This window comes from Capsicum annuum, chromosome 12 (genome assembly GCF_002878395.1).
Source record: "Capsicum annuum cultivar UCD-10X-F1 chromosome 12, UCD10Xv1.1, whole genome shotgun sequence".
NCBI lineage: Eukaryota > Viridiplantae > Streptophyta > Magnoliopsida > Solanales > Solanaceae > Capsicum > Capsicum annuum.
This window is the reverse complement of record NC_061122.1, coordinates 193,435,222-193,449,477: the sequence shown is the minus strand read 5'-3', so window position 1 is coordinate 193,449,477 and position 14,256 is coordinate 193,435,222. Positions and strand designations below refer to the sequence as shown.

General features: G+C 37.1%; 1 protein-coding gene across 1 annotated transcript; it reads left to right on the top strand.

The window, feature by feature from the left end:
* Positions 1-6,832: 6,832 nt before the first annotated feature.
* LOC107849172 lies at positions 6,833-7,689 on the top strand. The gene is made up of 2 exons (XM_047401685.1): positions 6,833-6,936; positions 7,038-7,689. The coding sequence occupies exons 1-2, from the start codon at positions 6,833-6,835 to the stop codon at positions 7,687-7,689; spliced, it is 756 nt and encodes a 251-aa protein (XP_047257641.1).
* The last annotated feature ends 6,567 nt before the right edge of the window (positions 7,690-14,256 follow it).

The following is a 14,256-nucleotide window of genomic DNA, read 5'->3' as shown; positions in this document are numbered from 1 at the left end:
AATGAGAGTTTATTTCAACTCAGAGTGATCGATCGACGACCAGTGTCGTGATGAACGCCATACCAACACCAATTGCAAAGGCTCAATTGAAGTTGTAGTTGACCCTATGAACTAACTCATTCATACCTAGTTACACCAAAATCAATTTAGCTAATATTAATCCTAAAATTAAGTTATTGAGAGCTCATTTCAACTCAGAGTAATCGATCGATGACCCTAGTCGGGATGAACACAATACCAATGTCATGCAATTGTAAAGACTCAATTAATGTTTTAATTGACCATATAAACTCATAAATTAATCCCTAGTTCCACCTAAATAAATTTAGGTACTATTAATCTTAACATTAAGTTATTGAGAGCTCATTTTAACTCAGAGTAATCGATCGATGACCTAGGTCGAGAAGAATGTAATACCTACACCATGCAATTGCAAAGAGTGAAACGAAGTTGTAGTTGACCCTATGAACTTATTCATTAATCTCTAGTTCCACCTAAATAAATTTAGGTACTATTAATCTTAACGTTAAGTTATTGAGAGCTTATTTCAACTCAGAGTGATCGATCGATGACTCGGGTTGGGATGAATGGAATACCAATGCCATGCAATAGTAAAGACTCAATTGAAGTTGTTGTTGATCCTATGAGCTTATTCATTCATCCATAATTCCACCTAAATAAATTTAGGTACTATTAATCTTAACATTAAGTTATTGAGAGCTCATTTCAACTCAGAGTGATCGATCGATGACCCGGGTCGAGATGAACACAATATCAATGCCATGCAATTGTAAAGACTCAATTGAAGTTGTTATTGATCCTACAAAATCAATAATTAATCCCTAGTTCTACCTAAATAAATTTAGGTACTATCAATCCTAACATTAAGTTAATGAGAGCTCATTTCAACTTAGAGTGATCGATTGACAACCTGGGTTGGGATGAACCCAATACCAACACCAATTGCAAAAATTTAATTGAAGTTGTAGTTGACCCTATGAACTCATTCGTTCATCCCTAGTTCCACCTAAATTAATTTAGGTACTATCAATCTTAACATTAAGTTATTGAGAGCTCATTTCAACTCAGAATGATCGATTGACGACTCGGGTCAGGATGAACGCAATACCAATGCCATGCCATTGCAAAAACTCAATTAAAGTTATTGTTAACCCTATGAGCTCATTCATTCATGCCTAGTTCCACCAAAATCAATTGTAATAAAAAAATTTTAAATAAACGACTGAGCTAGTGGAAATTTCTAACAGATATTTACATCTGTAGCAACAGATGACATATCTAATTTGATTATCACATAGAAATTTGCATATACTATGACAGATGACTAAACTGTTGAAATTTTTCTAATTTATATTGATATTTGTTATAATAGATGATATATCTAATTTAATTATAAAATGGCCATTTGCATCTGTCATCATAGATAACTGAGCTATTAGGATATTTAAAAGGATATTGATATCTTTTGTAACAGTTGACATATCTGATTTTATTATCAAATGAAAAGGGATTTTTAAACAGATATTTGTATCTGTTGCAACATATGACTGTGTTATTGGGATTTTTAAAAAGATATTGCTATCTGTTGCAACAGATGACATATCTATATAGAAATCTTTTTTTCCTTCTAATTTTAAAGCAAGCTTCTATCCAGGTAGATAAAGTAGTAAGTACTACAAAAAGAGGTAAAAAGTACAGAGTTTTCTTTTCTTGGATAACAAAAAAATATGTTCATTGTAGTGTCATTTCATTGAAGAATCTGGTAACAAAGAAGTGGGAAACAAGCTATGAACTGGTAGATAATCTCCACCATTGTAGTGCCATTTCTACACAAACTTTAGTGCAGAAGAAGGCCGACCCTGGAGCATTCACTATTCTATGTGCAATCAGGTCTCTAAATTTTAGTAAGGCCCTATGTGATCTAGGGGCCAATATAAAACTAATACCACTCACTGTGTATGAAAAGCGGGTTATGGGGGATCCTACCCCAATGAACATATGATTGGTGATGGCGAATAGGTCTGTAAAGTGGCCAGTGGGCATATTACATATTTATTGGTAAAGGTGGCTGACTTTATACTGCCTGCTGATTTTGTAGTCATAGACTGTTAGGTGGACTTCAAAGTGCCCATCATCCTGGGTAGACCATTTCTTGCAACTGGGAGAGTGATAGTGGACATGGATCTGAATGAGCTAAAGTTTAGGCTAAATTACAAAGAAGCAAGATTCACAATACACTCATCTATAACACAACAAAAGGAGATGAGTGTTTTCTCAATTGTGGATGTATTCTATAAAAATGGTAAAGAGGTATCTGCAGGTTGTCTTAGCGAAGTCTGAGTAGTCAAGATAACAAAGTCATACCGCAACACTAAATCAAGCGCTATTGGGAGGCAACCAAAATTTTTATATTCCAGCAAAATATTTATTTTTGTAGTTAGGTTATAGTTCAAAGAAGGTGGAATTGATGTATCTAGCTAGGTATTCCTAATGACATATTTGATGGGCTGTCATAATTGTGATAAGCCATCAGATTCATCGTCAGCGAGATCAAAGCTGAGGCATGTTCTACTAAGGCTGACAATATTCACGATAGGCCATAACAGTTGTGATAAGCCATCAGCTTTTGTTGTCAGAAAGCCTAAAAGAGTAGCAGAAACTTTGGGCTAAATTAAAAAGATCCGACCCAACCCACAGCTTTGTCTTTCCACCTTCCTGCGTATTTTCTTTCTTTTCTTTAAGTTTTATTCCATTCCATACTTAGTTTATTTTCTTGCCTTTTAAAAGTATTTCCAAGTAAAACAAAAGAAAATTTCCTCCCTTTTGAGAGTGAGTTTGAAGTCAACATCAAGGACTTTTCTCTCCTTTTAATACTCCCTTCTCACTCATATAACTAATTTGAAAGTGTCAAAGGTGAAGTCATCCATCAGGTATGCTCAAAACCTAACTCTTCTCTTCAGTTGGTAAGTAATACACTGATTTGAACCAAGTCTCCCAAGAAGATTGAGTCAAGTTTAGCTTGCTAATATGTGAAAATCGAGAAATAGGGTTTGCTGTTAAAGCTTGAGACGTAAATTTCAACTCAAAAATGCGATTCAATGTGATTGTAAGAAGAAGTTGGTTTAAAGTTCAAGTTAAAATTAATTTGAGGGTTGTGTTTTGAGTTGACGACAGAGATGATAAGCTATCATAATTGTTATGACTTATCATACTATGTCATCACTAGTCGAGGAAAGATAGCCTATTCTATTAAGAATGATGGCATGGCTGATAAGTTATCACAATCATGATGACCTATCAGACCATGTCATCGCACCTGTGATCTGAAGCATAAAAAAATCCTTTCAAGAGGTGTGGAACTTCAATGATTGATGTGTTTGTGTTTATACTTTTGAGTGTCGACTAATGGTTTTTCTCTTGCTACAAGTCTTATAATGGCACCCAAAGGAAAGAACTCAAAATCTACAAAGAAAGTGACCAAGAAAAGTGTACCTCATAATCTTTTTGATGAGGAATCTGATTATGAGAAAGAAGAGTCACTACTCACAAAGCAAAGAAAGAAGATAAGCTTAAAAAGCCTTCACCAACCCTACCAGTTGAGGTGGAGAAGAATGAAGAGAGTGAGACCGAGCCAACAACCTCTGAAAATACAGCTTATGAGTTGACGACCTCTGAGTAATAAGAGTCTGAACATGTTGAATCTGAAGAGCATGATTCAGATCATCGATTAAAGCATCAAGAAAATCAATGATCTTGGTTAGCTACACTCATAGCTGATGGAGAACCTGAATGGCTGACCAACCCAAGTAAAAGGATCTTCAAGGCCTCCCTGAATCCAGAGGATATATTTTGGTGGGGTATTGTACGCATCTGGTTGATGCCCACAGATGGAGATAATATCCTTGGGTATTATAAAGCAATACTAGTCGCAAGTCTTGTGGCTAACCCTAAATTAAACTTCGAAGAAATTATCACCGAAGATATGAAAATTTGGGTCTCAAGGTCTGATACGACATATCCTTTCCCTTGTCTAATTATGAGGTTGTGTAAGGCAGCCAATGTGCCTAAGGTTGTAGGGTTAGAAGAGGAACTGCTTTCCAAGAAGACCCACAATCCTATCTGATAGGATGAAAATCAGTTCAGGCTGACACTTGATAGAGGATTGGGGGTTTCAATAGATTCACTGATTACAGGCACCAGATCAGCATCTAATGTAAAAGTACAGAATTATGAAGTTGCACCACCAACATCCTAAGCACGAGCAGATCTAGTGCCTGGAAATAAGACAATCCCTTTAGCTATAGTTCCTATAATAGAATTCGCCTTCAACCTAATAAACTTTAGAAGAGAGGCAATATAAGCCAAATGGTGTGAAGCTTAGCTGAAACTCTTTGCCAGATAATGTACGGCTATGGTAGACAATAGGGTTAAGGCTACACTTGAGCCCTACAAGGCTCTGTCGGGTAGGATTGATGAATTAGAGAACCATTTCAATGCCTGTTTAAAAAAGAGGTCAGGTCCAGAGATTACACTATTCAGATCATACCTATACAAGTTAAATGTGAAGGTTGGAAAGCTACAGCAATACCAATTTATGCTGTCAGTAGATCCGGCTGTTGAGGAGTCTGAGGGAGAAATCCTATTGTTTGATCTCACAGAGAAACCAGTAAAGAAAAAGAAAAGGAGGGGTAAGAAGAAAGGTAAGGGTAAGAGAGAGAGTCCTGATAATGATGGAGAAAGAAAAAAAGAGAAGAGAGCGAGAAAGAAAGTGGAAAATAAGGAGACAAAGAAGGCAATGATTGAGTCCTTCATTGACAATGAGAAATGGGAGGCAACCATCCAAGCGAGAGCCATAGGTTCCTTTTCTAGTAGTCCTCCATCAACTACTAGACCATCTATACGAGAACAGATTGAGGCTCCCGATAGAGATAAGGCAGCTAAGGATTTGGCAGAAGGGGTAAGAACCCATGATCCCCATGCTGGATCTACTCCAGGTATACCCAAACCCTTAGTTCAGTATTTCTTTGATTTTAAGTTAAGGGTGTAAGATAAATTGTTGTTATAAAATTTTGTAACTGACTAGGAGAAATACAAGTAACTAAGGAAGTTAAATTTTTTTTGTGATTTTTGAGCACCACTGCAATGGTCTGAAGGTTTAAATATGTTATTTTCATCTAAGTGTGATCACTATGGATCGTTGTATGGCATTGGTTCTAGTGACGCAACAATCATTGCTAGACAGCTATATGAACTGAATGAGTAGTAACTTGTGATATACTTTTGTTCCATGTGCATGTGAGATCTTACTTAATCCCCTCTAAATGTCTCTCGACCTACTTAAGCATTTAATTACCTAATCCTCACGGACATAGGAGTTGTTAAACCCTGGTATCCCAAGGTACGTCGAGCAAGTAGCTGCACCAGTACAGCGTAATGCTAACAAGAATTGTCCGTTTCGAGGAAGAAAAGATTACTAACCATTCCAGTATGACCTCAATGATGATGGTGATGGAATGGATGGAGCAGGTGCAATGGGTACAATTATTCCTCCACCGTTGGCACCTATAGCAAAATTCAACATTATGAGTACTATGATTCAACTCCTCAATCTGAAGGGGTTGTTTGGTGGCCTTTCTGGGGTTGACCCCAACTTGAATCTGGTGAACTTTGTCACCATCTGCAAATCTTTTAATAATGTAGGAGTGGATCAGAATACTATCTAATTAATATTGTTTCCATTGTCTCTGTCTTGGGAGGCAACATTGTGGCTTAATGAGCTGATACCCGATTTTATAACCAACTGGAGGAAATTGAAAGGAGCTTTCCTAGAAAGGTTTTTTCAACCTTCCAAAAGGGTATGGTTGAGTGATGCGATCATCAACTTTAGGCAGCTCCCAACTGAAGCGTTGCATAAAACTTGAGAGAGATTTAAAAAGAAGCTGGCGCAGTGTCCGAACCATAACATGACGGACATACACTTGATAGAGACTTTGTATAGGTATCTTAACTCTGTGACAAAACCAATTGTAGATAATGCTTCTGGTGGTTCATTTGTTGATCTTATATTCCCAGAGGCTTCAAAAATGCTAGAGAGAATGACCAAACAGAGTCGAGCATGGCATACCATAAACTCTGTGGTAGCCAGCCCTACTATTTCTATGGGCATAACTATGGAACAATGCAAAAAAGATGAGGATCATGACCAAAACATGGCTCACCTAAAAATGCAGATGCACTTTCTAACCAAGCACTTAATATTAGGCAAGACTGAGAAGGTAAAAGTTGTAGGATCATAAGATAGGGTTGATCCTGATTCAGAAGAAGAGGAAAACTATGTTAATAATTAGGGGGTTTTTGAGGCAATAGCCAAGGGAATCAAGGTTGGAATTATTATTATGAGCCTGGTTATAAATATAGGGAGCAGGGAAATTGAAGGAATAATAATGATAGGAGATGGCTATATGTCCCTCCCGAAAATTATGAGGCTGCTATAACAAGTTCTGAAAAGATGTCCATGGAGGACATGATGGCTAAGTTGCTGAAGGGAGTGGAGGATACCAACTCTAGTGTGACCACCATGAAGATTGATCAGTCATCTATTAGTCAGTTGGTAAACTCACACTCCACCGCAATCAAATAGTTGGAACAATAGATGAGCCAACTCTCTGCAGCATTTAACCAGAGGAAGAGTAGAATGTTACCAAGTGAGACTGTCCAAAATTCACCAAATGATGGCTAATGTATGGCGATTACCACTAGAAGTAGTAAGATATTACCTAGCCCTTCTGTGGGCTAAAGTTTGGTTGAAGATATGACTGAGGCAGAGGATGAACCAAAAAAAGAATATCCAATGGAGTCTGAGAAGTTGGGTGGTTCTGATGATGCTCCAGAAAAAAGAAAGAGAATGAGAAGGAGGTAGTGTTGGAAACTCTCCCAAGATCACCACCTCCCTTTCCTCAATAATTGAATAAAAAAATTGATGATGAAAAATTCAGAAAGTTCATGGCAATGCTCAGACAATTGACCGTGAATGTACCATTGGTTGAGGCACTAGAGCAAATCCCAGGATATGCCAAATTCATGAAGAATCTGGTAACAAAGAAGTGGGAAGCAAGCTATGAACTGGTGGATAATATCCACCATTGTAGTGCCATTTATAAACAATCTTTAGTACAGAAGATGGCTGACCCTGGAGCATTCACTATTCTATGTGCAATCGGGTCTCTAAATTTTCCTAAGGCCCTATGTGATCTAGGGACCAGTATAAACCTAATGCCACTCGTTGTGTACAAAAAAATATGTGTGGGGGATCCAACCCCAATGAATATACGATTGGTGATAGAGGATAGGTCTGTAAAGTGGCTCGTAGGAATATTACATGATGTATTGGTAAAGGTTGCTGACTTTATACTGCCTGCTAATTTTGTAGTCCTAGACTGTGAGATGGACTTTATAGTTCCCATCATCCTGGGTAGACCATTCCTTGCAACTGGGAGAGTGATAGTGGACATAGAGATAAATGAGCTGAAGTTCAAGCTAAATGACAAAGAAGCAAGATTCACAATCTCATCCATGACACAGAAAAAGAACATTAGTGTTTTGTTAATCATGGATGTATTCTATGAATATGGTAAAAAGGTATCAGCAGGTTGTCTTGGCAAAGTCTGAGTAGTAAAGATAAGAAAGTTAGGTTCCAGCAGAATATTTATTTTTGTTGTTAGGTTCTAGTTCAAAGAAGGTGGAATCGATGTATCCAACTAGGTATTCTTGACGACATATTTGATGGGCTGGCATAATTGTGATAAGCCACCAGATTCCTTGTCACCAAGATCAAAGCTGAGGCATATTCTATTAAGGCTGACGACATTTGCAATAGGCTATCACAGTTGTGATAAGCCATCATCTTTTGTTGTTAGAAAGCCTAAAGGAGTAGTAGAAACATTGGGTTAAATTAAAAAGATCCGACCCAGCCCACAGCTTTGTATTTCAACCTTCCCATGTATTTTTGTTCTTTGCTTTAAGTTTTATTCCATTCAATACTTAGTTTATTTTCTTGCCTTTTTAAAGTATCTCCAAGTAAAACAAAAGAAAATTTCCTTCCTGTTAAGTGTGAGTTTGCAGTCAACATCAAGAACTTTTCTCTTCTTTTAATACTCCCTGTTCACTTGCATAACTAAGTTAAAAATGTCAAAGTTAAAGTCGTCCATCAGGTATGCTCAAAACCTAACTCTTCTCTTCAGTTGGTAAGTAATACACTAATTTGAACCAAGGCTCCCAAGAAGATTGAGTTAAGTTTAGCCTACCAATCTGTGAAAATTGGGAACTAGGGTTTGCTGTGCAAGCTTGAGACTTAAAGCTCAGCTCAAAAACGCGAATCAATATAATTGTAAGAAGAAGTTGGTTTAAAAATCAAGTTAAAATTAAGTTGAAAGTTGTATTTTGAGTTGACAGCATAACTGATACGCTAACAAAATTGTGATGGCTTATCAAATTATGTCATCACAAGTTGAGGAAAGAAAGCCTGTTCTATTAAGGCTGACGACATGGATGATAAGCTATCACAATCGTGATGACCTATCAGACCATGTCGTCACACCTGTGATCTAAAGCATAAAAAAGCCCTTTTCAAGGGGTGTGGAACTTCAATGATTGATGTGTTTTTGTTTATACTCTTGAGTGTCGACTAATGGTTTTTCTCTTGCTACAGGTCTTATAATGGTACCCAAAGGAAAGAACTCAAAATCTACAAAGAAAGTGACCAAGGAAAGTGTACCCCAGAATCTTTTTGATGAGGAATCCGATTATAAGAAAGAAGAGAAACTACTCAGAAAGAAAAGAAAGAAGATAAGCTGGAAAAAGCCTCCACCACCCTCACCAATTTAGGTAGAGGAGAGTGAAGAGAGTGATACCAAGCTAACAATGTCTGAACATATAGCTTCTAAGTAGACGGCCTCTGAGAAACAAGAGTCTGAACATGATGCAACTGAAGAGCATGATTCAAATCATCCCGATTTCGAGGAGCATGAGTCTGGGAAACCTAAATCTGAGGGACCATCATCTGATTCCACTTCTGCTGAGCAACAACATGATGAAAAATCTCTGATTTGGGAAACTAAGGTTAAATGCAAGAACCCCAAAGTTTAAGAGAACACTAGGTGGCAAATTCCCAAAGCACAGAAAATCTTCTTTGATGGGCTTTGTAGAACTAACAGAAGAGCTATTCAAAGGACAATTTTTGAAGAAAACAGGATCATCACTAAAGGGTTGAGCAGATATCCTGAAATGGAGCAGAAATTTCGTGACTACGACTTGGGATGGACTGTAAGAGGAGAAAACTCATTTTTCCCTACACTAGTAAGGGAGTTCTATGCGAACTATCCAGATCACTTGGAAAACACATGTAAATAAGGGGAGAAATGTATCAATCAGCCTTTGTTGGATAAATTTCCAGTGTAGGGTGTCATGGTGGATGTTTCTGGAGCGATAATAAATGGATTTCTTTATGGTCCAAACATCACTCCTCAGGCCACTTAACCTATATTCAATGCTTAGTTGAAGCATCAGGAAAATCAACGGTCTTAGTTAGCCACACTCATAGTTGATGAAGAACCTGAATGGCTGAGTAACTTGAGTAAAAGGATCTTCAAGGCCTCCCTGAATCCAGAGGCAAGATTTTGGTGAGGTATTGTACGTATCTACTTGATGCCCACAGATGGAGGTAATATCCTTAGGGATGATAGAGTAATACTAGATACAGGTATTATGGCTGACCATAAGTTGAATTTCAGAGAGATTATCATCGAAGAGATGAAAATTTGGGTCTCAAGGTCCGATATGGCATATCCTTTCCCTTATCTAATTACGAGGTTTTGTAAGGCAATCAATGTGCCTAAGGTTGTAGGTTTAGATGAAGAACATCTTGCTAAGAAGATCCAGAATCCTATCTGATATAATGAAAATTAGCCAAGGCTAACACTTGACAGAGGAGCAGGGGTTTCAATAGATCCACCGGTTACAGGTACTAGCTTAGCACCTAATGTAGAAGTATAGATTCTGAAGATGCACCACCAGAATCCTCAGCACGAGTAGGTCCAGTTCTTGGAAATGAGACAATTCTTTTAGCAGCAGTGCCTACAAGAGAATTCACCTTTAACCCGATAAACTTTAGAAGAGTGGCAAAACAAGACAAATAGTATGAAGCTCAACTGCAACTCTTTGTTAGAAAATTTTCTATTATGGTAGACAAGAGGGTTAAGGCTACACTTGAGCCCTACAAAGCTCTACCGGGTAGGATTGATGAATTAGAGAACCATTTCAATGCCTGGTCAAAAGAGAGGTCAGTTCCAGAGATTGCACTATTCAGATCAGACCTAGAAAAGGTAAAAGCATAGGTTTCAAAGCTATAGAAACACTAATTTATGGTGTCAGTATATCCAACAGTTGAGGAGTCTGAGGGAGAAATCTCATTGCTTGATCTCACAGAGGAACCAGTAAAGAAAAAAAAAGAGGGGTGAGAAGAAAGGCAAGGGTAAAAGAGAGAGAACTTATAGTGATGAAGAAATAAAACCAAAGAAAAGGGAGAGAAAGAAGACTAAAAAGAGGAGATAAAGAAGGTTGAGTCCTTCATTGACAACAAGAAATGGGCAGCAGCCATCTGAGCGAGATTCATAGGTCCCTCTACTAGTAGGCCTCCAGCAACTGCTAGGCCAGCTACACCAGAATAGAGTGAGGCTCCCAATGGAGATAAGGCAGCTAAAGATGCGGCAGTAGGGATAGGAACCCATGATTCCTGTGCTTGAATTACTTCAGGTATACCCTAACCCTTAGTTTAGTTTTCTTTGTTTTAAGTTGAGGGTATAGGGTAAATTATTGTTGTAAAATTTTGTAACTGACTAGGAAAAATAGAAATAACTAAGGCATTTAACTTGTTTTTGTGATTTTTGAGGACCTCTCAGATGTTCTGAAGGTTTAAATATGTGATTTGCATCTAAGTATGACCATTGTGCATCATTGTATGGCATTAGTTCTAGTGATACAAAAATCATTTCTAAACAGCTGCATGAACTGAATTAGTAGTAACTTATGATATACTTGTGTTCCATGTGCGTGTGACATCTTACTTAATCCCCTCTATATATTGAATCCAGAACTTGCCCGGTTAGTCTTACCTAAGTTGAAGGATAGGGGTCAGGAAAGGATCATAGGCTATTTTGATATTAGCCCACCTTTAGCCTAAATGACCTTCTCTGTATGCATAATACCCCTTGATCCCTATTTTGTGCCTAAATAGCCTATTTCTTTTTATGATAGTTGTCACCGTCCCATTCTTATATCATAACGAACCTGTTTTGGCCCTTGTCCTCCTTGGATACTATACACCTTAAATTAGGCAAATGGTCAAACTTTAGGGTGGCTATCATAGGGGTGCATGATGTAAAAAGAGTATATAGAAAGGAATATTAAAAAAAAAGAATAAAAAGCTGGGTGCAGTGGAAAATAAGGGCAAGCCTATGGTACTTGGCATACAGTGATTGGAACTTTATTTTGAGAGTGGGTGTCCTTTGATTCTCCCTATTACTATATATATGACTGCTGATATAAGAAAAAGGGGGATTCCTTTATTATGAGGGCACACCAGATATGTTACTAGTTGCTAACTTGTTTGGATAGTTAATACTAGTCTATGCATAGTTGTTATAGCTGAATTAATATCTTATCTTGATTCCTGTGTGTTGCAATGCTATTCTTCAATAATATACACTGTTGTTCTTAAAGTAACTGACCTTGGATATGGTGAAGATATTTTGAGATAATATCGATGATTGACTGCCAAATATACTTTGTATCCTCTTAGTTGTGTTTGAGTTGCTTGAGGACGAGCAATTGTTTTAAGTTGAGGTTGTTGATGTATGAGTAGATACTGAAATATTTCAGGCTTTTAACTAAGAATAATTGCAAAGTCTTAAGAAACTTTTGTCATTTTTTATTGTTTTATCTTTGATTTTGCAGTAGAAGCCAAGATGCAAGAAAACCAACAAGGACGGACGCAAAAAAGTTGAAATCTGAAGAAAATAGAAGAGAAATATGGCTAATGATATTTCTGATAAGTCATCAGCCTTGTGATAAGCTATCAGAGGCTCCATTAGCCTTAAACAAAGAGTGGACCTCAGCTGAAAGTTGCAACGACATTTGTTGATTACCCGTCATAACTGTGATAAGTCGTCAGTTTATTCGTTTGCCTAAGGTAGAATATGAGAGCTGAAGTGAATAATTGACAACATCTGTGATAAGTTGTCAAAGAGCTAATGTCGTCATCTAATCCGTGAGATTATTGAACTCTGTGATTTTGTTTCTATAATTAGGATGAACTATTGAAAGTATAGTTTAGAGTTTTCTAAAGGGATTCCAAACCTACTTTGGGACACACATATTTTGTTATTTTTCTCTCTAGTTTGTGAGCTTTAAAAACAATTAACTTTGAAGAGATTTTCATCAATATTTTGGGATTTCTATTGTGATCTAATCTGAGAATCACTAGTTACTATTCATCCTGTGGTAAGTTCATCTTTCAAATTATGAATACATCTAGTTATTTCTCTTATTACATTATAAGTGGCTAAATCTCTTTAACCCAAAATATGTGATCTATGGGTTAAGTCTTGGTAAGATGCAATGCGTTTATGATTCTAAAGGTAATAGGACTCCTTGATAATTCCGAGATTTTAATTATTGTCTATTGGCTGCAAATGATAGATAGCACCTACTTTGATTTGCTTGAGATACGAAATCAAATATAGTAGGAAGTAAATTATTGATAGGGACTTGGAAACACTAAACTTCCATTTAATAATTGACACTGTAACAAAGTTGATTAACCTGAGGAAAAGTCTGGTTAGTAAATATAAATTCCCTAAGTTCGAAAGGATTAGGTAATTAAATGGTTCAGTAGGTCGAGAGACATTTATCCATAACTTCGATAAAGATAATCTGTTGTCCTACCCACTGTGAGAATCTTGAATCACTTTTAGCATCTGTCAAGTACTAAAACCCATAGTGAACATAATTCTAATTTTCCATAAACTCTTGACAACAATCACTGAAACTAAAGTGACCAATAATTATTGGAAAACCTCCAAAACCCCCATTTCAAGAAACATCCAACTATCAGTTAATTAAATCGCAAAGAACATAAGTTTACACCATATTCCCTGTGGGATTCAACCCTAACCTAGTTGGGTTATATATTGACAACGATCGCTTACATTCCTATTAGAGAGGTGTAGTTTGAGCATTATCACCTAGCCCAAATTTATATGGTTGGGTTGCTCGGGGTGATAATTATACGTCAGAAGGTGTAGTAGGAGAACACCTTCGAGAAAAAGTGGGCGGTTGATGAAAGACTATATCATCTGAAAGCTAATTGAAGAAGAAAAATAGGGTAGAAAGTTACTTCTAGCGAATCTAGCTGATGAAATTATCTTAAAAGATGATAGCGTGGGAGCTGCGACTAGGTAGCGTGGTCGGGATTATCACCAAGATAGAAAATAGCAGAAGAACAAGAAAGCCGCCTTAAGGGAATCAAGGGTTGAAATGTTGTAAAGTATGTCTAGAAAACTTCCGCCAACAGTAACTGCAGTTAAAGTAAGGAAACTAAGCAAAGGCAGCAAATTTTGAATTTTAAATTGTATCCCATGTCTTCTTGTTTGTGGTTCCTATTATGTCCATTGTTGTTGACCTGATCTGAACCATAAATGTGATTGAAAGAAAAATTGAGTATCATCACTTCCATAGCAATATGGATTAGTTGATTGTGTTTTATTGCCTTACCATGCTTTCAACATTTCTTGGAGAAGATCAGAGGCTTGCTTTAGTTTGTGAATTTCAATGATTTTCAAACTTGCCTCCAGCTTACTGATTCTGTATTTAAGCTAATCATTTCTGTCTTTGAAGTTGTTCTAAAGTTCCTGATCTCTTGTGAGCTCGATCAGGACACCACCTTCAAAGTTGTGCAATTTTAGAAGGCCTTCAAAACACTTTCTTCATAAGCCTTAAAGGATACATGAAGGGTTCTTGTGTTTATTTTACGTCAAAATGTGTTGATGCACATTAAAGATGTGGTCCTAATAGTTGAACAACACACTTTTAACAAGTGTTGCTCAATGCAGCTTACTCAACCAATTTTTTAAAGTAATAAGCAAGGACTTATGTAACATGTGATCTAAACTGACTAACTCC